The sequence below is a fragment of the Chenopodium album genome, chromosome 10 (assembly GCF_948465745.1).
Source record: "Chenopodium album chromosome 10, dcCheAlbu1.1, whole genome shotgun sequence".
NCBI lineage: Eukaryota > Viridiplantae > Streptophyta > Magnoliopsida > Caryophyllales > Amaranthaceae > Chenopodium > Chenopodium album.
The window spans coordinates 6,705,392-6,733,067 of NC_137843.1; the positions used below are offsets into that span (position 1 = coordinate 6,705,392).

The 27,676-nt window shown below is 33.3% G+C and overlaps 1 protein-coding gene across 1 annotated transcript; it reads right to left on the reverse strand.

The window, feature by feature from the left end:
- Nucleotides 1-21,275: 21,275 nt before the first annotated feature.
- LOC145564669 (uncharacterized) lies at nucleotides 21,276-23,543 on the reverse strand. The gene is made up of 4 exons (XM_081624916.1): nucleotides 22,997-23,543; nucleotides 22,615-22,764; nucleotides 22,001-22,437; nucleotides 21,276-21,890 (listed from the first exon to the last, which is right to left on the reverse strand). Exons 1-4 carry the CDS (start codon nucleotides 23,541-23,543, stop codon nucleotides 21,276-21,278), a joined length of 1,749 nt encoding a protein of 582 aa, XP_081481042.1.
- Between the last annotated feature and the right edge of the window lie 4,133 nt (nucleotides 23,544-27,676).

Genomic DNA, 27,676 nt, shown 5'->3' on the forward strand with positions numbered 1-27,676 from the left:
AAATTGAGAAATACTTAACAAATTGTGTTTCAAACCCTCGACCAAAAATACATTATCAATAGCATGGAAACTTGACCTTCCTACTTTGCCAATAACAACAATATCTCCTTTCATGTTATCACCAAAGGTCACAGTCCCACCATAATAGGCATCCAGTGAGAGAAATCTAGATTTTTTTCCAGTCATGTGCTTAGAACAACCACTGTCGAGGTACCAAGTGTTGTTCCCCCTCACTGGAACCTGCATGAAGAATCAAACGTTAGTGTCAGGAACCCAGGTTTCCTGGGTTCCTGTGTAACATGAGTGGGGTTATCTTTCTTAACCCAAATCTGTTCCACATGTTTTTCATTCTTTTCTGTGCCTTTTTCTTTCTTAGGACACTTAACCTGCTTGTGTCCTGTGTGTCCACAGAAATAGCAAACAATACTACTTGGCAGATCTACATACTTCTTTTCCTTTAGGAACTTCTTTTTAAAACCTAATCCCTCTGTTCTCTTGGTCTGAGCTTTAGCAATCCAATCTGGAACTTTATATTCAATGGATTGCTTGCCTTTCCTAGCTCTCTCAAGTTCCCCCTCAAGTCTTGCCTTATCCATTTTTAGATCTTCCAAATCAGATTTTAATTTTTCAAAACTCGGATAATGCATAAGTGGAGGAACTTCAGAGTTAGGAGTATCAACACTATGTTTTAACAAAGATAATTCCACATTCAAAAGTATGTTATCATGTTTCAGTTTTTCTATAGTTTCTTTTAGGACAACATTGTCATCAAAGAGACTAAAAAACCTGTATTGAATATCAAACTTCATACTGTCTACCCATTCACTATTTTCTTTGTAAGTTAACAAAGTCTTATCACTTTGCTGTTTTGCTCTATGTACTTCTTTTAGCTCTTCTTGAATGTCCAAAACAGCACATATTAGTTTCTCTTTAGAAAAATGTCTTAATTCATTTTGAGAAAACCATACCTCAGCCTCGAGTTCCTTCAGTTTGGCCTTTTCATCAGTTTTGGCCATTAGACATAGATGCGCAGTTTCTTTTGAAGGTTGGTCTTCTTCTTCTTCTTCTGAGTCTGTGTCTCCCTAGGCAGCAAGCATAGCCTTCTTTACATTTTCCTTAGACTCTGGAATCCTTGGATTGATCCTTTCCTCTAGTCTTTCCTTTATCACCTTCCTTGATTGGACAGTCCTTGATGAAATGATCTTTTGAGCCACACTTGAAACAGGTAGTGTCTCTGGAACTTGTAGTCTTCTTGTTCCTATCAAACTTCTAGTTGTTCATCATTCTCTTGGATCTTCTTACTAGCATGGCCATCCTATCCTCATCAACTTCTGAGTCATCTGAGTCTTGTGCCTTAAGTGTGAGACTTTTGTTCTTGGAACTTTCAGTATTGGAACTCAAGTGAAGTTCATGAGTCATCAGGGAACCTGCTAGTTGTTCCATATTGAACTTAGTGAAGTCCTTGGCTTCCTGCATTGCAGTAACCTTGGATCTCCAGCGTTCATCATGTGGTAGACTCCTTAAGATCTTTCTTTCCTGTTCATCTATAGGAATGTGCCTGCCAAGGGAACTCAGTTCATTAATTATATCATTAAATCTTGTAAACATTTCTTCTATGGTTTCCTTAGACTGCATTTCAAACCTTTCATACCTAGACATCAATAAATCAATTTTAGAACGTTTTACTTCATTAGTTCCTTCATGAGTTACCTCTAGTAAATCCCAAATCTGTTTAGTTGTCTTACACCCCATAATACGATTATGTTCATGGGGTCCAAGACCACAGTGCAAATATTTGACAGCTAGAGCATTTAACTCAAGTTTTTGATAATCCTCTTTATCATAATCAGAAATAAGTTTAGGAACTACCTCGTTTTTGTCATTGGTTGTAGTTACCTCAAAATCACCAGATTCAATCACACGCCATACCTGGTAATTTTCAGCCTTGATGAAAATCTCCATCCTATTTTTCCAGTAGGCATAAAACTTACCATTAAACATAGGTGGACGTTGGGTAGAATACCCTTCTTCAAGTTTCTCCTTGCAATTCATCTCTCCTCAGGAACTTACTCAGCAAAGTTATCTGCTTGCACGTGAGAACCGTGCTATGATACCAATTGTTAGTGGAGACAAACACTACAAGAGGGGGTGAATTGTATGTGAGTTCCAGTTACTACTTTTTGCCGAATATAAATAAACTATAAAGGAACTTGCAATGCACATAGATTTTTACGAGGAAACCTTCCAGGGCCCAACTGGAAGTAAAACCTCGACCCTTCCTAAGGGATTTCCAAAACCAAGTTACTCCACTAAAATAGGGCAATCCTAAATTACAACCTTTCATCCACAGACCTTTGCTCACAAGTTCCACACTGAACTTGCTACACAGTAGGACCCTATCCTACCCAATCTAAGTCCCAAACTTAGATTCACTCGTACTCCCAAAGTACTCTCTCAGCCTCACACTAGAAGCTTACACACTATATGCAAAATATAAATTACACACTCACCCAAGAACCCAACCAGTACAAAATATATGACCCTAGAATATGCTAGGCAAGTTATGCACGAAACCCGAAACTAATATGACAAATAATAAGCTTGGCAAACTTACACAATTAAGCACAGATGATTTCTTCAAGCATAAAACTCACAGAAAACTATGAAGTAAGATCCCCACTATTTATACGAGACTAGCTCATATAGTAAATATATAGGGTTTACAAAAGATAAAGATGTTAAATTACCAAATCTCAAAACACGATTTTAAGTAAATCATTTTTAAAGAAAATCTTTTTGGAAAACTAGATAAAGATAGATTATTAAACAGAATAATATCTTTCTAATAATCAGTTTTTAAAGAAATAAATCTTTTAGAAAATCTTTCCTTAAAAACTATCTTTTTATCTTTTCCATTTTAATTATATTTGTCACGCTTCTAATAGGTTTCGTGCAAAACCTACTTAGCATAATTAACAACAAGTCTAGAAGACAAAATCTTAACTAAATAAGTTGCTGCGCCGTTTTATTCTGCACTCGAGGATTGCTTGGGCTTCACGCAGACCAGGACCAAGTTCCTGCTGTCTTCAAGTTCTTGTTAGGGAACTCAAGTAGTTCTTGTTAGAGAACTAAGTTCCTGTTAGGGAACTCTTCTTTTATCTTGATTAACCTTCTTAAAGAATTCTCTTCATGTTCTTGTTAGTTAAGGTTACTCTTCCACCACCAAGGTCTACTTCACCTGTTCTTAGTCAAACACTAAAAGAAATCTTTAGTTAAGTTTGCTTGAGTTTAAGTCTATCATAATCAAAACTTTAAGCTTCAACAGCTTTCAAATAAGTTCTTATGTTGTGTTTGTAAGATGTATGCATTATCATTATATATATAAGCAACAACAAAATACCTCTTTTCCAAGCTTCACCCAATTTCTCAAGTCTAGTTTAATTTAATGAAATAAATGTTGTACATACATTAGCCTACAAGCTTAACGGGTAGAGCATTGTGCAAATGCACAAAAATGTGAGTTCGAATCCCACGTAGGTTCATTCGTATAATGTGGAGACGAGAGTTTTGTATAAACGTTTAGTTGTAGCATAGTTGTTCGAATACATTGATCGAACCAACAGACATGTTCCTATAAAAAAGAAAAAAGATTGGTATTCGAATCATACTGAATACACACTTGTCTTCTCATATCCCCACACAAACATGTCAAGATTCAAGAGCCATCAACAAAAGCGGAATGTTTTGTTTGTATAACTTAGTGCTAATTAGATTTTTTTTTTTAATTATTTTTAGAGATAACCTATGTAGGAATCGAACCTACATCCTCTATGCATTTGCATAGTGCTCTACCACTTGAGCTAATGGGTTTAAGCATACCCATCAATTAAATAAATAAATAAATAGTGTAATCAAACCTAAAATTTAACCATTACAATAACCCTATGTTCTAAGTTTTTTATCCTATGTTCCACATATTTTTCATATATGTTCTAAAACCTATAATCTAATTTATTTTCCCTATGTTCAAAATTTTATTTCTTATGTTTAAAACATATGTTCTGATTTTTTCCCCTATGTTCTAATTTTTTACGGCCTATATTCTAAATTCCTACTTCTATTCTAATTTTTTTTTCCTACATTCTAACTTCTAAGCCATATTCATTTTCTTTTCGTATGTTCTAACTTTTTCTGCCTATGTTCTAATTTTTTTTGTATGTTCTAACTTTTTCTGCCTATGTTTTAATTTTTTTTGTATGTTCTAAAATTTTTCTATATTCTAAATTTTTTATAATGTTCTAATTTTTTTCTATGTTCTAAATTTTTTTTCCTATGATCTAATTTTTTATTATGTTCTAAAATTTTTCTGTCTTGTTCTAAATATTTCTTCCTAATTTAGTCTATGTTCTAAATTTTCCGCCTATGTTCTAAATTTTTCCGCCTATTTTCCGCCTATGTTCTAAATTTTAGTCTATGTCCTAAATTTTTTTCTTATGTTTAAAATTTTTCCGCTTATGTTCTAAACTCTTTTTCCTATGTTCTAAACTCTTTTTTCTATGTTCTAAACTTTTTTCACCCTATGTTCTAAACTTTCTGTCTGTCTATGTTCTAATTTTTTTTTCTACGTTCTACTTCCTATGTTCCAAATTTATTTATTTATTTTTTAATATGTTCTAAATTTTTTTTTCCTATGTTCTAACATTTTTCCTCTAAACATATGTTCTAAATTTTTTTCTATGTTCTAATTTTTTCTCTATGTTCTAATTTTTTTTTTCCTATGGTCTAAATTTTTTCCCTATGAAATTTTAAAGTAAAGCTAATAAAGGTGAAGACATATATACCTTGTTGTTGATTTTCAATTTGAATATATATTAAAAATCGACTCCTCTTTTAGCTTACAATAGTTTTGTAGATGCCATATAAATAACAAATCTCAAAATTCAAGAGTTCAGAGAAAACTTTTATATCTTGTTCTCAAGGCAAAGCAAAATAGTGCAATCTCCAAAAAAAACAATAAGCTTCATAAGGCAGCCAACTTGATTAATCAACAATACCCAAGATCACATAAATGTATCTTATACTTTGTATGTGGATTCGTGATAGAAATTACCACCCAAAAAACAAGTCAACCAACAAGATTTTGATTATATCTTTCAAAGGTTGAGATAGGAGACGCATGTTAAGCTAAAGGAAGGTACAAGGACATCTTTGCAATCACGGAGCAAAGACAACTCAACTCCGCTACCATAGATTTTCAAACTGTAAACAACCACATTTGCCACATATTCCTACAAATACAACATCTAAAACCAACCTTTCAAAAGAGTTTCCATATCTTTTACCAAATGCTAGTAACACCTTCAGTTAACTAAGTCATATTCACTCCCAGCATCAACAAACACTCTATCAGCAGGATTATGGAGCCTCATGATATTATTTAGTTCCAGGTCAAAACTAATTATTGATTTTTGACATCATCAATGTATTCGAATATATACTTTAGAGCATAATACTACTAATTTTAGAACATAACAGTTAATCTTTAGAACATAATTCCAATTTCTAAATTACAAAAAGCATAAATTATCAGAATTTAACATGTTAAGCATACAAATACAGATTATTAGAACACAAACATACACAGTTTCTACAAATTTGATAAGGTTTTGAAATTAGCAAAAATCAAACGAAAAAGCCATATAAATACATAAAATTCTTCAAAATAGTTAAATTATCAATACCTTTACATTTGGCGCTAATTTCTGTACGTTTTTATGTTCTTCTCCTCCTTCCACTCAATTGTTTTTCTTCAATTTGTTCTTGCCGAAATTTAATGAAAAACAAATCAGAAACATCAAAATCGACTTGAACTCACGTGAAAGTCATTGAAATCGCATAAATCAAATCGCAAAGATTAAAATTGCAAAATCGCAGACATCGACTTGAATATCATGCAAAATTCATGAAATTTGAACAAAATCGAAAAAATACATACCTAATTTGAGCAATTAAGGTTGTTTATGCAGTGATTTGTTTTAGATTTTGGGATGTGAGGAGAGAGAAAGTAAAGAGGTTTGAAAATTTGAGGAGAGAGAAAATTTTGGACGGTGGGTTAGGGGTTTGAGGGAGGGTTTTTGTTTTAATCTTTACCGTCAAAATTCCTAATCCTACGGATGAGATTGGTTCTTATATAACTAAGGTTCTTATATAAGGATGGGTTCTTATCGGATCCCTCCCATATATATATATATATATATATATATATATATATATATATATATATATATATATATATATATATATATATATATATATAGGAAGGCTCATATAAGAACCCTCCTCTATATAAGAACTAATTTGGGCCATTGATTAGATAAGATCCAACCGCCCTAAATACAGCCATAGTAATGGCATTTTTATAATTTTGTGCATCCATCAGACATACACCCTCCTCTCTTCTTCCTCTTTCACCATCTTCTCACCCTAAAACTTCAAGCAGGTATCACTTTATCTCTCATCCAATTGTTATTTGGGTGGAAATTCGTCATCAAATTCGGTAAGTTTGTCAAATTCATTATTAAATTCTTCATGTTAAACGATTGTTTCAATGTAGAATGTTCATTAAATTTTCATTTTTTCGGTTTAATTTTTTTATTATGGTTTAATTTTTTGGGCTTATTGCAATTTTTGTTCAATTTTTTGGATTAATTTGTTCAATTGTGTTAGATTTTTTGTGCTCTATCAGTTTATGTTCAATTATTTGATCGTAATTTGTTTTTCTTTTTTTTTGGTTGTATGATTTTTTCGATTATTTTTTGGGCTCAATGTTTTTGAATTATTTTAAAATTTTCTAGGTTTTTACATGTTTGATGGTCATAGATTTGGATGTTTGACCTTAATCAGAGTCCTTCATCGTCTTACTCATTCAGGTTTGTTATCATGTGTGATTTTTTTTTCTGATTTAATTTTTTATGTTCTAAATACTCCTTATGTTCTAAATATCATGTGTAGTGATTTTATAGGGATATATCATGTTTGACGATGATTTTGATGTTCTAAACTATGCAAATGCTGTATGATTTCTATGTTCTAAAGTATGAAATTGTCTAATCAAGGGAGTTAGATGGTGATGACTCTGTTGGTGTTGACTTTGTTATACATGTTTCACTCATTTCAGAATTTTCTTATTAGTTATGCATGTATTATACAGGTAATATTTTGATAAAGAATGTAGCAAGTGGAGTTTCGTATCATATATTCATATCCTCTAGATGGATTTTGTAAAGCGTGGTGGCATCAACAAACTTTCATTTAGATCCATCTTGGCCACAACAGTGATGTGGCCATCATCCACATTTTGATTTTGAAAATATGTGGCCATCATCTACATTTTGATTTTGAAAATGAAACGTGCATACCCAAAATGATTCCCAGTTACACAATATATATTTGGATCTTAATAATGTCTCTTGTTCAAGAAAAATATTCAAGTAAAACATCTATATATATGTAAGAATGTTGTTTTGCTAACTTTCTATTCAACCTGTAGCCGCCTTGCAGAAAAGGAAGAACATGGAGTATCAGTAAGCAACTCCCTATAATTTCTATGAGACCAAATTGTGTTCTCAGGGAATTATGAATGTCCTATACTAGTATACTCATTCTCTCTATAAAATTTATTGGTTTGCAGTGTACCACTTATAAATAGGCTTGAAAATAGAATATGACTTTGATTACTTGCATACTTGGGCATACTATATCATCACTATGCATATCATGTGAGCACTACATGTATACTCTTCTCAAACAACCTTACATAATATGCGTATTGATCATGAGTATACTTTCTGATTTAAGCACTACCCTTTATTGTTAGTCATATTTTTGTCAAAGCTTGCTTAGTTAGTACTAGTCTTAACATGGGATAGTCCTTGCCCTTCCAAAATGTGCACTAAAGGACTATTAATGACAGCATAAGCAAACTTAATTTCTATCTTTCTAGTAATTTTTTTAGTTCAAATGCTTTATATACATTAGCCTACTAGCTCAACGGGTAGAGCATTGTGCAAATGCACAAAAGATGTGGGTTCGAATCCCACGTAGGTTCATTTTCATAGTGTAGAGACAAGAGATGTAACAAAGTTTCCGTAGTCGCTAATCATTTCAACCAATTTATTCTTGTACAAAATATTACTTAGTGTTAATTTAATTTTCTTTTTGAAATTATTTTGAGTTAACCTATGTAGGAGTCGAACCTACATCTTCTATGCATTTGCATAGTGCTTTGCCAATTGAGCTAATAGGTTTTAGCATATGTTCTAAAATTTACTGAATTTGTTCTAAAATTTATTGCAAATGTTCTAAAATTAGAACATAGGAATTGTTTAACGGAATATAGAATGCTAAATAAAGAACATATGACACATTCTTAAGAACATACTTTAGTAATAGATTATTACTTACCTTTTTCTTCTTTAGCAATAATAAATTGTTATTTTTATTGATTTTTTTTTCCAGAATTTTCAAGATTTCCTTGACCTAGATTTTTTTTTTTTTTTTTTTCATGTTTCTGTCAATGATTTTTATGATTCAAAAGTAGTAAAGTTAACTAGGAATTGCTAGATACAATAACCATGACTAAGAATATAAAATAGATTCGTATAATCGTACTACGTACTTTAGAACATAAACAGAATATTCTTTTTCTATGTTCTAAATTTTTTTTCTTGCTCCTATGTTCTAAATTTAGTCTACATATGTTCTAAAGTTTATTTTCCTATGTTCTAAATTTAGTCTACTTGTGTTCTAAATTTTATTTTCCTATGTTCTAAATTTAGTCTACTTATGCTCTAAAGTTTTTTTTTTCTAATGTTCTAAATTTAATCTACTTATGTTCTAAAGTTTTGTTTCTTTTTTTTTTTTTTCAAATGTTCTAAATTTTTTCTCCTTATGTTCTAAAGTTTATTTTCCTATGTTCTAAATTTAGTCTACTTATGTTCTAAAGTTTTTTTTTTTTTCTAATGTTCTAAATTTAATCTACTTATGTTCTAAAGTTTTGTTTTTTTTTTGTTTTTTTTTTTTCAAATGTTCTAAATTTTTTCTCCTTATGTTCTAAAGTTTGTTTCCTATGTTCTAAAACTAAATATTCTTTTACCAATGTTCTAAATTCTTTTGTCTATCTTCTAAATTTATTTTCCTATGTTCTAATTTTTTTTTAGTCTAAATGTGTTCTAAAGCTTATTTTCCTATGTTAAATTAGTCTACTTATGTTCTAAAGTTTATTTTCCTATGTTCTAAATTTAGTCTACTTATGTTCTAAAGTTTTTTTTTCCAATGTTCTAAATTTTTTCTCCGATTCCTATGTTCTAAAGTTTTTTTTTCCAATGTTCTAAAATCTAAATATTCTTTTACCTATGTTCTAAATTCTTTTGTCTATCTTCTAAATTTATTTTCCTATGTTCTAATTTTTTTCCCTATGTTCTAAACATGTGCTCTAAATTTTTTTTTCTTATGTTCTAAATTTTTTCCTATGTTTAAAACCTCTGCTTGTAGTTTTTTTTTTTTATGTTTTAATTTTTTAGATTATGTTCTAAATTTTCTTTTACCTATGTTCTAAATTTTTTTCTGCCTGTGTTTTAATTTTTTTTTTCTATGTTCTAAATTTTTTTTTGCATATGTTCTAAATTTTTTCCTATGTTCTAAATTTTTTTTCTTATGTTTTAATTTTTTTTTGTCTATGTTAAATGTTTTCCTATGTTCTTAACATGTGCTTTAAATACTTTTCCTAAGTTCAAAACCTGTGCTCTAAATTTTTTTCTATGTTCTCCCCTGCTGCTCAGCCACTTAACCTTCACCACTCTTTCTGTTATCCTACACCACATCTCCAATCCACACCCGTCACTCACCCCAATTCAGCCTACCCCTTGCTGCTCCTTCTCCACCTCTGCCAACATCACCAACCTTCCCATTCCTCTGCCACCAATCACAGCCAACAACTACCACCAAATTCACACCACCATAGCCACTAAACAACAACAGTACCTACACAACAACGACACCAAAAAATTGCACATAAATCACCCAAAAAATTAAGAAACTAAGAAATAATTTCTCTATATAGTACAGGGGGTTGCTTTCAAGAACCAAAAAAATCATTAAAATGTCACCCAAAAAAAAAAAGGATGAAATTGCCTAATAATCAAGAGTAGCGCTGAAATTACCTAATATCACTAAAATTCGAACACTAAAATCGCTAATATTCGAACATTAAAATCGTTGAAATTCCAGCCCTAAAATCACTGAAGTTTCAACACTAAGCCGAAAACTAATGAAAATCAAATCAGAAAAATGAAAAATCGACTTTAACTCATTCGAAATTCATGAAAATCAAATAAAAAAATCACATAAATAAAATCGCAAAAATCAAATCACAAAAATCACAAAAATCTACTTGAACATCATGCGAATTTCATGAAAATTTGAACAAAATCGAAAAAAAAACATACTTGATTAGAAAATCCTTCAAATTGCAACTTCTATGGAGATTTTTGGAAGTTTGGGGAGAGAGAAAGTCATGAACGTCTAACTAAGAGAGAGAAAGTTATGGTTGCATTTTTTTTTACTGTAGGAATATTAAAATTTGATTTTTAATTTGTTTTAATCGTGACCGCTAATCTTAATCTAATCCTACGATTGATATCGGTTCTTATATAAGATTGGGTTCTTATATAGAGGAGGGTTCTTACCGGATCCCTCCTCTATATATATATATATATATATATATATATATATATATATATATATATATATATATATATATATATATATATATATATATATTAGATTCGTAAGAATTAAAAACTAACCTTTGATTACAAGAAAAGGGCCGTTTTGCGACGGAAATAATTCGTCGCAAACTGGCAAAATTCCGTCGCAAAGTGACTTTGCGACGGATTTCCGTCACAGGCATGGCGTCGCTCGAACTTTCGTAGCAAACAGTCCTTTTGTGACGGAATATCCGTCGCAAAACGAATTGCGACGGATTTTGCGACGGAAAGGTAGTTGTAGCTGAAAACAACATTTGCGACGAAAATTCCGTAGCAAGAGGAGTCATTTTGCGACGGAATATTCCGTCACAAATTTTGCGACGGAATGTATTTCCGTCGCAAAATGGATTCTTTTGCGACGGAATAGTCCGTCACAAATTTTGCGACGGAATGTAATTCCGTCGCAAAATCAAGTTTTTTGCGACGGATTATTTTCCGTCGCATGTGTGCGACGGAAAATAATCCGTCGCAAAATACTCCATTTTGCGACGGAAATTCCGTCGCAAAGTTATTGTAATTTTAATTTTTTTTTTTTTTGTATTTTGTTTTTTTTTCCTGGAACCTGTATTCCTGCAATCCTGTTTAATTTTTTTGTATTTTGTTTTGTTTTCCTGGAACCTGTATTCATGCAATCTTGTTTAATAAAATACGTGCATTTAAAATAATTTCAGTCAAAAAGTCCACGCCCTAACATAATTCAAATATATACAACACGTAGCCGTAACTACCAAGTACGGTACATGATATAATTTTTTAAACTACAATGTCATCCATATACAAAAATCGAAAAATGACACCTAACTAAACACAAGCTGGCTGTCCTTGGCCTGCACCACCACCACCACCACCACCCGGGTCGTTCCTGGGGTCTCGAATCTGAGGCTGAATCGTAGAACAAGTGAAAGGAGTGGTCAATCCTGTAAATCTACTGGCTAACTCCTCTAAGAACTCCTTGTTCTTCCTCTCGATTTCAGCCATCCGTTCTGCCACTCGAGCCTCCACTCGAGCATCGAGCTGTTCCGCCACACGGCTATCGATCTGGCTCTCAATTGCTTCCACCCTCTCATTCAACTCCTTGTGGAAGTTTTCCTGCATTTGAGTTATGACCGACGGTACGTATTGGCTGGAAGAACCCGATCCTCGTCCCCTAGATGTGCCGTAGTACAAGTCAGCACCAACACCAAGACCTCTAACACGACCCTTCTTATTACGACCACCAGCCGCCTCAAAGAAAATTTCATTTTCAGACAGTTGGGAACCCTGGGTTCTTGATTCCTCCTGTCTGTGTTGGTACGCCTCCTGTAACAAACAAAGGATATACAATGCAGAAATAAAAATAAAGAATGAGAACCAATAGTTTGAGGCTTGATATAGTTCATAAGTGGCAATATAGGTTCACTAGGTCCTAAAACTAGGAAAATTGGGTGAAAATGGGGCGTTTTTGGTTCTAACTTGTCTATTTCTCACATTTGTTATCTAATGAACCTATTTTTGACCTTAATACACCTAACTAACATAGTTACTTGAGTTTGAGGCTTGAAATTGTTTATAAGTGGCAATATAGGTTCACTAGGTCCTAAAACTAGAAAAAATGGGCGAAAATGGGGCGTTTTTGGTTCTAACTTGCCTATTTCTCACATTTGTTATCAAATGAGCTTATTTTTGACCATAATACACCTAAATAACATAGTTACTTGAGTTCGAGGCTTGAAATAGTTCATAAGTGGCAATATAGGTTCACTAGGTCCTAAAACTAGGAAAATTGGGTGAAAATGGGGCGTTTTTGGTTCTAACTTGCCTATTTCTCACATTTGTTATCTAATGAACCTATTTTTGTGACCTTAATACACCTAACTAACATAGTTACTTGAGTTTGAGGCTTGAAATTGTTTATAAGTGGCAATATAGGTTCACTAGGTCCTAAAACTAGAAAAAATGGGCGAAAATGGGGCGTTTTTGGTTCTAACTTGCCTATTTCTCACATTTGTTATCAAATGAGCTTATTTTTGACCATAATACACCTACCTAACATAGTTACTTGAGTTCGAGGCTTGAAATAGTTCATAAGTGGCAATATAGGAAACAAGTGGCTTGAAAATGGGCGAAAACTAGTTATTACCTACATGAGGTTTTAGATGACATATATCCAGGGGTCCTTATCACTCCAACCTAACCCATCCTTGGACATCTTATCTCACTAGTGAATGTATGCCTAGTGATGAAACACATATAATTAACACACAATTACCCACATTCAAATAAACATACATACACTAACATGTATTTTTAAATTAACATATATTTTAAACTAATCTAACATATATTTTAAACTAATCTAACATATATTTTAAACTAAACTAACATACATTATAAACTAACTAACATATATTTTAAACTAAAATAACATACATTATAAACTAATCTAACATGTATTTTAAACTAAACTAACATACATTAAACTAATTCTAACATTGCAATATATCTTAAAAATTAAACTAATTCTAACATTGCAATATAAATTAAACTACACTACACTAAACACAAGTAATTAAATAATAAAATTTAGTTACAAATTAAATTAAAAAACATAATTAGAAAAAGTTAGGGTTTACATTAAAATTAAATTGAAAACAAAAACAAAGGGGGATAGTGGAATACTCACCGGGATTTGAGGGTGTTGTGGCGGAAATCCGGCTGCCGGAAGGAGGGTGGTGTGGTGGCTGCACACCGCCGGCGAACGGAGGGGCGTGAGTGGGCTTGAACGGAGGGGGTGGCGTGGGTGGGCGTGAGTGCGCGTGAGTGGGAGTGAACGGAAGGGGTGGGCGTTAGTAGGTGTGAGTGGCCGGATTCCGGTCGTTCCGGTGGCGACAGCGGCGGTGAAGTGGCCGGATTTTCTTTCTCTCTCTACGCTTTCCTCTATCTCTCTCTACGCTTTCCTCTTTCTGTTCTTCGTTTTCTTTTTCTCTCTCCTTCAGCGAAACTTCAGTTTTTTTTAAAAAAATTTAAAAACTTTTTGCGACGGAATTTCCGTCGCAGAATCCGTCGCAAAATGTTTTTTTTTTATTTTTTTTTTAATATTGTTTTGCGACGATTATTTCCGTCGCAAACAAACTTTTGCGAGGGAATAAATTCCGTCGCAAACTTTGCGACGGAAATTCCGTCGCAAAAGTTTGTTTCCGTCGCAAAGTTGCGACGGAATTTATTCCCTCGCAAATTAACCCTTTTTGCGACGGAATTGTAGTCCGTTGCAAGGTTTCCGTCGCAAAATGACCTATTTCTTGTAGTGAATTTGTGCTTCTTATAAACAAAGCAACAAATTGAATACAAAATGAACCAGATTCCTTCAAATTGGGATATTGTATGGTATTCATTCTTAAAATGTATGACTCACTATATTTAATTTTCATTGGTTAATTTTTTAATTTTTTTATTTTTTTGAAGGGGTTGATTTTTTTGTTTATATATTTATTTTTAGCCGGTTTAACTTATTAAAAATGATTTTATTTAACTAAAATATATAGTTTTGGAAATTAATTTAAATTTCTTTTCGAAAATTCAAATAATTAATATTTGAAAAAATGAATTTTTTTTTTTAATTTTTTTTATCAAGTTCATATGTGGTTGACCACACCGTGTAGCCAGTGTTATTTACTCACAGGTTACTTGGTCAGGGGTTATTTAGTCAAGGATTACTCGATTGGTTAAGGGTTACTCGGTCCGTAAAAGGATATTTGCTCAGTTACGGGTTACTTAGTTATTCGAGGCTTACTTGATCAAGGATTACCTGATCAGTGTTTTGGTATGTATTGACTTGTCACACGGTGTAGAAAATTAAATCGAGTAACAAAAAAATTAAATCAATAATCGGCCGATGAAAATTATGTATAGTGGCTTGGTAGTCATTTTTAAGATGACTACTTTAGAGTTTGCATTCATATTGTTATTACTCGTAGAAAATTAAACACGTACAAGACCTTCTCGTGTAGCATGCTCCAAAAACATGGTCCTCGTTGCATTGTTTACTCGTCAATAATCTCAATTTCATTATTCCATCCTAGCCTTTCTGTACGTGCTTGGTCATTAGTTGCTTCCGTTGAAAAATCATTTAGTGATTGTTAAAAGGAAAATTTGTAGAAAACCATCTTATAAAAACTAAATTTTGTTGAAAATCATCTTATAATTTTTTTTTTTGTAAAAGCACACCTGTTTTTAAATTTTTTTTTGTTGAATCCCACCACTTTTCGGATTTCCACTATTGATTGACATTTCCGGCGTTAATTAACATGTGCACATCACATGACCCACTTAACCCCACTGTTGAGCAATTAGGTTTTGATGATTATAAACTAATGATGATTATCTATCTAACGTGTATGTTAAGTTGTGCATAGAAAGAGCAAGTTATGTTTGGAACAGGATACAAGGAACCTGAGCAATGACAAGTATATATACAAGGAACTTGAGCAATATAGGATAAGCAATAGAGGAACAAGAACAATGATAAGTGTTACGGTTGTTAAGCATGATGATGGCTAAGGAACCATGAAGGTAACTATGTAAATAGGTGTTTACATATGTTAGCTTCACGAGGTAAGTATCCTATACATATATATGTCATGTATGTGTAGAAGTCTTTTAATTTAGTTTAGTTTTCTTTACTGTTTTTATAAATGAAAAAACTAACCTTCTGAGTTGCTTTGTTATCCTCAGAAGTTTGCTCAGTTTGTCATCATTAAAAGGGGAAACTTGTTGACCCTTATGAGGTTTTGATGATGATGTTAAGAATTGAGCAAACTTCCATTTAATAAGGATTTTCTAGTGTTGTGATGTTTGCAGGTTCAGTAAGCGTTGAGGGCTGAAGTAGGAACTGAAACAGAGGAACTTTAGAAGATCCATGAGGATACAAGTAAAGTTAGAAGAAGAGTTCCAGAAATGGAACTTCCTGAAGTTTCTCAACAGGAACTTCAAACGGGTGTAACGACCTGGTTCTGGTGTAATGCTGGGGCAAACCCTAAGATCCAGAATATATCAAGACTACAGGATTCCAGAACAAGAGTTTCAGAGAAGCAACATGAAGACAGAGAAATAGAAGTATATTGCTCTAGGATTCATGTAAGTATGTTCGACATAAAAGTCGGTCTGGAACAAGTCTATATAGAACCTAGGTGAACTCCAAACAGTCAATGAAATTAGAGTAACTGACTTGTCAGGAACTCGGAGACTGTCAGAGTTCAGGAACCTAATAGGAACTTAAGTGTGCACGTTGTTAAAAGTCGGTTTTAATGATATATATATTTACCTTATATATGCATATCTTTTAGGGATTTGGTTTTACTGAATAAAGATATTTATCTTCTAATAAATCCCTTTTGGAAAAAGATAAATTTTGTTTAAAAAGTATTTTTAAACTAAAAGATAAGATTGGAATTAAATCTGATTTTATGTTAAGTTTATCTTATTATTATTGACAGATTTTATTCTTAACAAAAAGATATATTTTCGGAAAACTTGTTTTTAGAAAATATCTTTTAAACTTATCTTTTCAGAAAATCTATCTTTTTCAAGATGAAATGAATAATTCGAGTGTACTATAAATATGCTCATATGTATTCATTCAAAGTTGAGGCTGACGAAGTGTAGTGGTCGTGCTTAATGGTTTTAGCCTTCACCACGAAGCTAAGTCAGTTCTCCTGGTCAAAGTTCCTATCAGGTTTTGGTTACAGTATGTCCAGTGAGTTCTAGATAGGTCTCGAGTGTTCAACATATTAGTTTTATCTCTTTATTCATAGATATGTATTTAGGGATATTCAATGAGATCTTGTAATGGGAAAAAGGGTTTTTGAGTGTTTTGTATTTTGGGGTGAGATTGTGAATTCTCTTAAATTCACACAAGTGATGAGTTTGAAATCTCGTAAAATTCGAGTGGTAGTTAGTCACCCCGAGTGTGTCTTGGGTTGCAAGTGGGAAAAAGGAACCTGAGTGTGTCTTAGGTCGAGAAAGGAACCTGAGTGTGTCTTGGGTCGAAAAAGGTGCCTGAGTTTGTCTTAGGTCTGATAGGATAGGTTCCTGTCAATCAGCAAGTGTCTTAAGAGGAACTTGCGAAGCAAAGGTCTGTGTAATAGGTTGTACTAGGAGAGTTGCCTATTATAGTGGAATTTGTTTATAAGTCCCAATAGGGCCGAGGTTTTACTTCCAGTTAGGCACTGGATGGTTTCCTCGTAAAACTTGCTGTGTGCTTTAAGTTCCTTTACGCATTAATTGTTTATTTCCGCTTAAGTTCCGCGATTGGAACCTACTACCATTCACCCCCCTCTTGTAGTAGTTCATCTAAACTAATACCCACTTTTCTATTATTTTTCCCCCTTTCCCTCCATTCATTCCCCCTTCGTCACTTACATATTCTGGCAATTGTATAAAAGACTATAAAAACCAAATTATGATGAAGAGGAGTGACGAAGAGGGGAATGAATGGAGGGAGGGGGGGGGGGATAAAAGAAAAGTGGAGTTAAGTGAGTCACGTGAGGTGCACATGTTAGTCAATGCCGAAAATGTAAGTAATTAATTGGAATCAGGGGAAATAATGGACTTAACAAAAAAAAAATTTAAATAGGTGTCTTGACAAAAATTTTTTTAAAACAGGTGTGTTTTGACAAAAAAAAATTTATAAGATGATTTTCAACAAAATTTGGTTTTTATAAGATGGTTTTCAACAAATTTTCCTTGTTAAAAACTAATTATAGGGTCCATAACTTTAGGTTGAATTTGGCCATACGTCTTAGATATCTAAAGCTAACAATGATGGAAGTTGTCCGACCTTTATCTCCCTTCTTAAGGCTATGGTATACTTTTTTTGCCCTGCTTTTTATCACTAGTTTTGCAACCACCATTCCCATTGCCAAACCCGGGTGCCCAACTAGGTGCGGAAACGTAACTATTCCGTACCCATTTGGAATCGACTCAGAGAAAAGTTGTTCCCTTAGTACGCCCTACAACATACATTGTGACACCTCCTCCGATCCCCCACAACCGTACATGATCGACAGTAATAATACTCGCCTGGAGATCATAGACATATCACAAACCGGTCAAATGCGAATCAAGAATAAATTGGCCACACAATGCTACCAACCACAGCAGGTAGTAGAAGAATCAATATTTACTAACCACGGACAACTTATAAATCTAATGAACTTACCGCTAATGGTATCGGATGCTGCAAACAAGTTCATCGGCATTGGTTGTACGTACGTGGCTATGATGGTTGCAGCAAGTACACAAACACAGGGCCTTGTTAGTGGCTGTACAGCTATGTGTGATACGCTGGAGATTATGCTTAAGCAAAATGATACATTGTGTTTGGGTAACGGTTGCTGCCAATCGGTTATTCCAAACACAGGATTGAAACAAGTTTTGATAACGGGTGTCTTTGCAAACACCACAAATAATAGTATATCCAATTGTACCGCTGCTTTCTTAGCTGAGGTAGACAAATTTAACTTTAGAGTGGCTGACCTTTTTGGTAGCAACGCAGCGTTTAGAAATAGAACAACTGACAATGTTCCGGTGGTGCTGGATTGGTTTGTTGGTGTTAATGAGACGTGCCAACAAGCTCAGCAGAATACATCCAGGTCCGGCTATGCATGCAAGGAGAATACTTACTGCACCGATGTTGATGGTGGCGATGAATCCGGGTACCGTTGCAGCTGTAAGCCTGGTTACGAGGGTAACCCCTATGTCAGTCCTGGATGCACAGGTCAGTCTTCCCACATCTATATTTTACATTACTAAACTGCTAAAGGTCTAAATTAAACAATCAAATCGAAATCGCTCAGTTTAAGTAGCTAGTTTTTTTAATGATTGTACGTAATCATCAGCATTTCTCCAAGTCACGGAATTGTTTACTCTGTCTTTCCTATGACCTCTTATTTTTTTTTTTTTTTTTTTTTTTTTTTTTTTTTTTTTTACTTTGCGTCTTTAATATTTAATGAATTTGTTTTAATTATATTATATGATTTGTCATCATCAAAACTTAGTATGTTTAATTTGTTAAAAGCTATTTTGTTGAAATATTATTTTGTACGAATTTATCAAGAAAAAAATAAATAAAGAGGAAATACAAGTTAATCTTTATGATTGACATAATATGTTAATCATAAGGGTAAAATTGACACTTCAATGAATTAATTGGGATATGTTTGTAAATTTGTTAGGATGTTTGTTATTTTAGCTTCTTCCTTCCCTTTTCCTCTTTGCTAGTACTTTCTCTCACCTCACTCCTCTGACTCACATCAACAATGGTATTTCAACTCCAAAATTTTCAACCTCATTTCTTCACATCAACCACCATCACAACCACTGAGATTTGCTATCTCATCTCCTTTCGCCACCGACATCACTTTTTTCTTCATTTTCAAAAATCAAGCTCAATTGATGGAGCTTTAGTGGAGGACATAGTCATCCCTACCATTTGGGGTTGTCCTTGCCCTTAATTTCACCTTTCATTCATAGGGTTTTCGTTTGAAATTGGGGAAGGTGGGTGAAGATTTGGGAAGCTTCAATGGTGGTCGAGGTCAGGGAAGCTTTAATTTAATGGTGGTTAAAGTCGGGAAGCTTCAATGGTGGTCGAGGTCGGGGAAGCTTTAATGGAGGAAGAAGTAGGAAGCTTTTCAATGGAGGGAATTTTAATGGTGGTGTTGGTGAAGTAACGACAAACGGTCGTTAAATCAGCGTTATCTTCACTCATGAGGTAGCATGGAAATTGCTCTTCAATATTACAATTATGTCATTAGATTGACGAATTTCGTCAATCATAAAGATTAACTGGGGCTGGCTATAAATAAAGTATACAATATAATTAAGTTGATAAAAACAGAGTTTTTCTTCTTGTAAAATTTATATATGTAGAACAAAATTTTACAAATATATAGTTAAATTTACATACAATTTGGGATCATCAGGGATTGAGAGATTGATTACATAATATCTTTATACTTTGGGGTCAAAAATGAATATACAATTCAAAGTTATGAACATAATATACATAGTATATATGTTCAAATTTTTTTTTTTTTTTTAAACCATATATGTTCACAAATTTGTACTACGTATATTTGTTCATTTAAAATAAAATTGTGATATTGGGTGCAAGACATAACAGATTAACAGATATATGTTCATGATATTAAGTTTGTTTACCAAAATACCCTTTAATTTCTCGGTAACTAATATGAGAAGATCATCTCTCAAATTATTACCGACTTTATTAGTCATTTTCTCCTTGTGGCAGATATCAATGAGTGTGAGGGTCCAAGCAACCCTTGTACTCATATTTGTGAGAACACCATTGGCAATTACACATGCTCTTGTCCTAAAGGATATAATGGAAATGGGCGGAAGGATGGTGGCACCCCTTGTTTTAAGACTAAATCAGATATTTCATTGAAGCTCGGTTTAGGTAAATCCTTTATAATATAAAAACTCTCTCATTATTCTAAGTCTTTGAAGCAATTCACGTGTGTCGAGTTAAAACCCAATAAATTAAAGCTCGGCCTGAGAAGCTTATGAAAGACACAAATAGGCTTATAATTAGTTTTGTTACACTCTTCGTTTTTTTATTAATGCATCACTTTTGTTTTATAGGTCTTTTTTTTAATGAATCACTTTTATATTTGATAACTTTGTACAATACGGAGTATTTTATCATTCCTCTCTCTTACTTTAAACTCCACTTAAATTATTTTATAATTTTTCTCTCTCACATGGTCCCCACTTAAATAATAAAAATATTTATTCTCTCTCATACAATCTCTTTCATGGTCTAATCTTACTTTTTCTATACTTCCTCCGTATTATATTAAATGCAACATCATTTTTAATTTCGGCCGTTTCATAGTAAATGAAATACTACTATTTTTTTACAATGACCACCATTATTTTATAGTTTTTTCTCTTCCCTAATCTCACTTTTACAAATATTTTATTATTTCTCTTTCCTACCAATCACCCTTATACTATTTTTTTTTCTCTCCTACCAACAATACTTTATATTAAATAAAAAAAAAAAAAACCCTCTTTTAGGCCCCATTCTACAAATTTTCTTTAACATTGTGAACACTCTAATAGTGTTGCATTTAATATGAAACGAATGGAGTAATAAATTATTATTTACCCACTCACAATATTATATTACTCTGATCTCCTAAAACTCCGCGCATTACCCAGGTCTTGCTGCTACTTTGGGATCTTTACTATTGGTTCCAATTGGATGGTGGTTATACATAGTGACAAAAAAAAAAGAGAGGCTATAAAGAAAAAGGCTAGTAACTTTAAGAAAAATGGTGGTTTATTGTTGCAACATCGTATGTCATCAGATGAACGCATTGTAGAAAGAACGTATTTCTTTACTGTTGATGAGTTGGAGAAAGCCACAGACCACTTTAATGAAATTACTCAGTGAAGTAAGCGGGCGCTTTGCTTGCCAAAAATGCCAGGGCCAATAATTTTGGACTTGAAAATTATTTGATATAGAGGGGGCAATAACACATACAAGGTGACTGGCAGCACAAGAACCGAACCCACTGGAATCACAGTCCTAGCCCTCTGAAGACCGAACACAAGGTAGATTGCTGAGCTGAAGGCTATCATCATGCTTAATATGGAAATAAAAAGCATGCTCAATCCAACAACCAACCCCCTTGGCAGTGCTATTCTGAAGTCATCTTCTGAGTAACGTGATGTTAGGATTGACAGAAACATGAGGATGGAAGTGACTGAAGAGAAAAGGGAAATCGCATCTGCCACAGCAAATGCACCAAAGGCAGGTTGGTAAGAATATAGGGGTTGGCCGTCTTGGTTGTTGTTACCTCCAGGAATATGCAGTCCAGCATTGAACGCTACTGTTGCAATCAGTGTTGCAGCAACTGTACATGATTGTGCTGTAGTCTTCATCCATGCTTCCCCGTCTTTTGTCAGTTGTTGGTGTGCCTCCCTGAAGACCATCCATGGGGTTTTTCCATCTTTATTTATTGCCTCTTTTTGACCCGGTTGCACAAACTTCTTCACTTCCTGAAAACATAAACAAAATATGCATTATAGTTATGATTAGCTTTTGTACCTTTTGTTGTACCAATTTGAAAAATACAGGAACAAAGTGGTAGAAGAATCAGCAAGCAAACCTTAAACCATTGCAACTCTCGTTGAACTTGTAAAGCTGGACCTGAGACAAGGTTAAGCCGGTCTGAAGATGGTAACTGACCGGCCAAATGTAATATGTTATTATCATGTGGGTGATCTATATATCTTGTAATTAGATGCTTGTAATCACTCATTTGATATATAAGATTGAAAACATTTTCTCGACGATGTAAGACAGCTAACTGAAAAACGTTGTGATTCTCCTCATCTGAAGCCCAAATTGCTGGGGGAAATGCCTCTACAATCTCTTCTATAATTTCGTGAGTGCCTAACCTCGCGGCGATCAGAAGTGGTTGTTGAAGTAAAGAGAAGGCTTTGGCATCATCTAACTCTAGTATCTCCGTGCACAAGCTTTTTACTAGCTCAAGTGCGTTATGTTGCATTTGTGCTCTTTGTTGGATTTGTTGTAGAAATTTAACTGCAACAACAACAACAAAATAGCAATGCTTAATATTAATACATACATAAAATTATGTAAATAGCTAATTAAGAATACTCTGTAGCTAATTATTTCTGAAATATTCTAATAGTTAGAAAATCAATCTAAAATGTATTCTTAACAGTAAGGCTAAAATTTGAATAGAATAGCATATACCATGATAATCGAATAGTAAATGCCAACGTGAAACAGCACCACTGGCGAAAGCATTAGACTTTCTGGCTAGCACAGACAAGGGTGAACCTACACCATGTACCTCAGCTGTGGCCATCTCTGGGTACCGTCCAACCAAATACAGAGCAATGCCTGATTAAACTCATAAAGATCAAATAATTAAAAATCATTTTCAACTCATCCATAGAATTTTAATTTATGGGCATTGTTATTTGTTAAATACTCTTGCTCAAATGAAAATACTTGTTAAATTGTCCCAACATCTCATAATAAGCATATTACAAAATATTAAACCTTTTATACTTGTATATGTGGACTGACAGTAAATAATCAAAGAAATTTCAATATTATATGATGAACTCACCAAAAAATTCGGCAGTAATAATGTCAATGAGGAGTTTACCACCAGATTCGCCTGCAAAAGGACTCGACTCAATGTCATCTCTAGTAACATCCAACAAATACCGGATCATTGTTTCTTGGCCATACTGTGCTGCCCTATGAATAGGCAAGCCTGATTTGCCTGAAATATTAGGCAAATCAGGATTTTTGCTCACCAATAATTTAGCTGCTCGAATGTTTCCAACCACTGCAGCTACTGAAAGGGCAGTCTCCCCATTTTGATCAGTCAGTGCCAAATCTTCAGGGGACATCCTCTTTATCAGTTTATCCACAAATTCAAGATCTTTCCCTGTGCCAACGGCGATGTGGAGTACTGTTTCTGAGGCTATGGTGATCTTAGCTGTCAATGCCTCAGGATCGTCGTCCAAAAATTTCCTGGCTTCATTCCATTCACCTTTAACCACGGCTTTATATAATGGCAAGTAACCTCCAAGATCCTTCAACTTATTCTCCACTCGCCCTCTTGGGCGTCGATCTATTTGAAAAAAATTAAATATAGCATACTTCATATTTAAAATTGATCAAGACATTGCTTACACTATTTGACAAGCTTATTAGTTAAAATGAATTATTGCCCTATACATTAGAACTTGGAATAGTTAGAATTGAAGTGCTACACAAAGCTAAGGTATCTATTATAGTCTTGTCGATCATATTAGTTGATACATTAGAATTATATGTAATTTTTGCATTGTTTGTGTATTTAGTCAATAGTTAGTTTCACTAAACACCTATCTAGCTGCTTCAATCTAGTCCTCAGCATTCAATCAACTTTTAACAACCACTTTAATTTAAATAGGTATTTACGTATAAGTATCACTAACTACATGATCTAATCATTTATTGGTAAATTTAGAACCGTTAATTCACATCATTATTGTTTATTTTTTTAGTGTTGGAAAAGCATAGAAAACAAAAAGAGCATAGGCAATACATATTTTTATTGTATTTTCCGGCATAATTTACATTATTTCGTTTCTTAGAACTTGGAAGAAATTTCATTTACAGCTTTTAGCAATCATAATTCATTCTCCTGGTTAATCAAGTCAATAACGATGCATACAAATATTAAATACTACATGCATTATTGATGAAACGTGAAATTAATGGATTTGTGATGCCCTCCCGATCCTTTCCATTAACTAATTGAGTAATTGACTTTGACTTTATAAGGAATCTCAAAACTTGGGTACAAAAATGTACATTTTAACGAAGAATAAATTTCGCAATTTGTTGATATTATTGAACACAACATCAATTCTTCTTCCTTAGGTTGATAAAAATTTGATACATGCTGTATATAATAACTGGATAAACTAGAATTAGATCGTTTAATTTGGAGTACAAAGTTAAGAAAAAATTGATGGTTGAGACCGGTGAAGCATAGCAAGCAAAATCATACATGTAGTTGAAAGTCAAATTCCAAATGAAATAAAACTAATTCTGATTGCATTCACACTAATTATAGGATGAGAAATCTGCATGTAGAAAAGAACAAATTAAACTTACAGAATCTAGCGCTACCATTGTCACTCTCTTGGCTACGTACGTCGCCTTCGGCCCGAGGTTTTGATGGCCAAATTCCCATGAATGGGGCCTGTTGTTGATATCTCTATCTGAGTAGTGAGAGACAGAGAGACTACTGAGAGAGCACTTGACTATTTTGAGCTGTTTCTCAAGCCAAACTGAAACAGCTAACACAAATGCTGTTGTTCACTCCTCTTTATAATTGTGGCATGCATTATTAAATAGTTCATGGCTAATGACAACGCCTTTAAAATTTGTGATTGCATAATTAAGCTAGATTGATTAATTAAAAACAAACTTGTTAGTGGGTACTTTAAAAAGGTTTTTTTTTTCTTTTTTTTTTTATTTTTCTTTTTGAGGAATCATCATTTATGGTGACCTTATCCAATTCAAAATTAATAGTCAATGAATCAGTTGACCATCATTGCCAAAGTGGCAAAGTGTCTATCCCAATGGCCAGATTAACTCTTCTTATGATCAGCCCAAGGGCCAGACTCATTAATTCTTACGTTCAGCCCAAGGTTCTAATGAACGAACCCAGGCCCAGGTGTTTGACAAAACCTAAGTATTGCATTTGTCCGCTGGATCAAAGTCTAAAACAGGTTTTTTTTATGTTATATACATCCGGATGTACAGTGTACCCAAGGCTATTTATTTGCTCATTTAATGATAATACCCTTATGAGCTTATGTGCACCGTGCATCCCGGTTACATAACAATTTGTCAGAATACATCGCTTTCCAAAACACACATAAACATATACATCACACATTATTTAATATGTACTCCCTTCTTTTTCTAATACTTGCTCTATTTCTACTCGGCACGTATGCCGATGTTAAATTTTGATCAATAATATCTTAAGTTATCAATAAGTACAAATTCTAACAATTGAAAAATAATAATATATTCATTGAGACAATTCCAACAAGTACCCAAAAGACTATATTTATTTTTTTGTATAAATCACAAACATTAGTCAAAATAGGGCAAATGAATAATGTAAAAAGTAGAAATGGAGCAAAAATTTAAAAAGGGGGTACTATTTTTTTACACGGTAAGATACAAGGGATGCCCCTCCTATTATAGGAGGGTATATGTACTAATTTAATGAGTAAATAAACAACCTGATGATCACGTCAAATACAGAAATAAAAGCAAGTTGCTTGATAACGAGTGGACAAAACGAATGTTGGACTATATTGTGCAACCAAGTCCGACCTCCATGTCAAGCTTAATTAAGCTATTTATATATTTCATCAACTATTCAATTCAATAATCTCAATAATTCCAACTTGGTCTCCGTAGAAAAATCATTAGGTGATTTTTAATAAGTACTTATAGGGTCCACAACTTTGGGTTAAAATTCGCCATAAGCCATAGATATCAAAAGTTAAGAATGATGGAAGACCGAGCTTTATCTCCCTTGTTATGGCTATGGTGTACTTTTTTTGCCATGCTTTTTGTCACTAGTTTCGCCACCATTTCTCCATTTTTTTAGCTGCATCATTTGCTAAAACACAAACTCCTATGCAACTTTTGGAGATGACAGATATAGAAAGAAAGGAAAAATAGGACTCATGTGATGATGTGATATAAGGGAGACAAAGATTTTATTAACTCAAAAGGAAAATGATGCATTTAATATAAAACTTCTTTATTAAGAAATTAAGTTATACCTCTAAAAAGAAACATAGAAAGTAATAATCATATGCCCCTAGGTAACTTGGTAAAAGTCAAAAAGAATTTTAAAAAATTGTATTATCTTCTGCTTATTTTGAGCTGTTTGATTTTTTCAAACTAATTTTGTCTTAGTTTGCGAGTTTTCTTAAGATTTACAGTGTGCAAAAACCTAAATGAACGAATTTTGTTTAAACTTAATAAAACATTGAAGATAACTCGTACCTTCAAGATCACAAAGTTGAAAGAACTGTCACCATTAAACCAACACAAGGCCAGTAGATTGAAAGAAGACAATAATTGTAAAACTGCAACAAACAATATTTTGACCTTCTAATATATACTTCATATATATGTTCCCGTAAATCGAATCGTATAGGTTACCCACTTTCCATAATACTAGAAAAGTGGGTAACAATATTATGGAAAGTGGTGACAAACAATATATGACCGTAAAAGAAAAGTGGAGCAAGTAATAAATTACTGCGAAATTAGAGAGGAAATAGACTAGCTTGTATTGTTTTATTATTATTCATCAATAGGTTGAGTGTTTATACAAAATCTAAGCTCATAAGATAGGAAACAATAAACCCTAAAGATATATTCTCAAAATAATAGTATAACATTAATATCTAAATATATTATTCTCTTAATGATATCTACAGAAAATATATCACACATATATTTTCTGATATCCCATATCTCTAACAATTACTGAGGAAGTACCTATTTTGCAAGGACCTTCTAAGAAAGACATCATGGGGAAGGTTATGCAAGGGGCCTAGGGATCTAGTCAAAGAAGCAGATGTGGTGACCAGACAAGCTATGTTTCATCTAACAAATTCCAGTTTAAATCTTTGGAACTTGCCATCTATTTTGGACACATGAGTAATTATTCTACCTGTTGTGTCGGGTTCTGAGCTCTGTAATAGGAGTAACTTTTCTTTTCGCAACAAACTTACTAACTCTACTAATAATTAACAATATAGGATGGGCGCTATGTCACAACTTTTGGAGCCATCTTAGATACGGTGGTTATCATGTATTTGGGCTACGGCTGTGTGACTATGTTGTTACTTTGTTAACTTTAATCTAATCTAGTTCCTAGTTCTACCAAAAAAGGAAAAAAAGAAAATTGACACAGTTTATGTTTAGGAAATACCAATATCTCGATAGAAAAGGCCAATACGCCAGGTCACAGAAATTTTTAAATGGAAGTGCCCGTCCTATCACATAGATTAAGTTTAGCTCATTTCAAAAAAAGACCAAGCATATATTCAGTGATTAAACTAGCTTGTTGTGCTCAAAGACGTCAACTTCAATCTCAATCATCATCCCAAGTTTCCAAAGTTCTATCTCAGGCAGTTCATTATTCCATTGTGCTATCGTTTTCGTTCTTGTGGTTAACTTTGATTTGTTTCCAAAAAAACTAAGC

Excerpts from the sequence above, each read along its gene's own strand:
- LOC145564669 (XM_081624916.1), bottom strand. The coding sequence starts at position 23,543 with ATGAAGTATGCTATATTTAATTTTTTTCAAATAGATCGACGCCCAAGA. Across the intron at positions 22,765-22,996 it reads TATTACTGCCGAATTTTTTG|GCATTGCTCTGTATTTGGTT; the intron begins GTGAGTTCATCA and ends GAGTTTAATCAG. Across the intron at positions 21,891-22,000 it reads GAGAGTTGCAATGGTTTAAG|GAAGTGAAGAAGTTTGTGCA; the intron begins GTTTGCTTGCTG and ends TTATGTTTTCAG.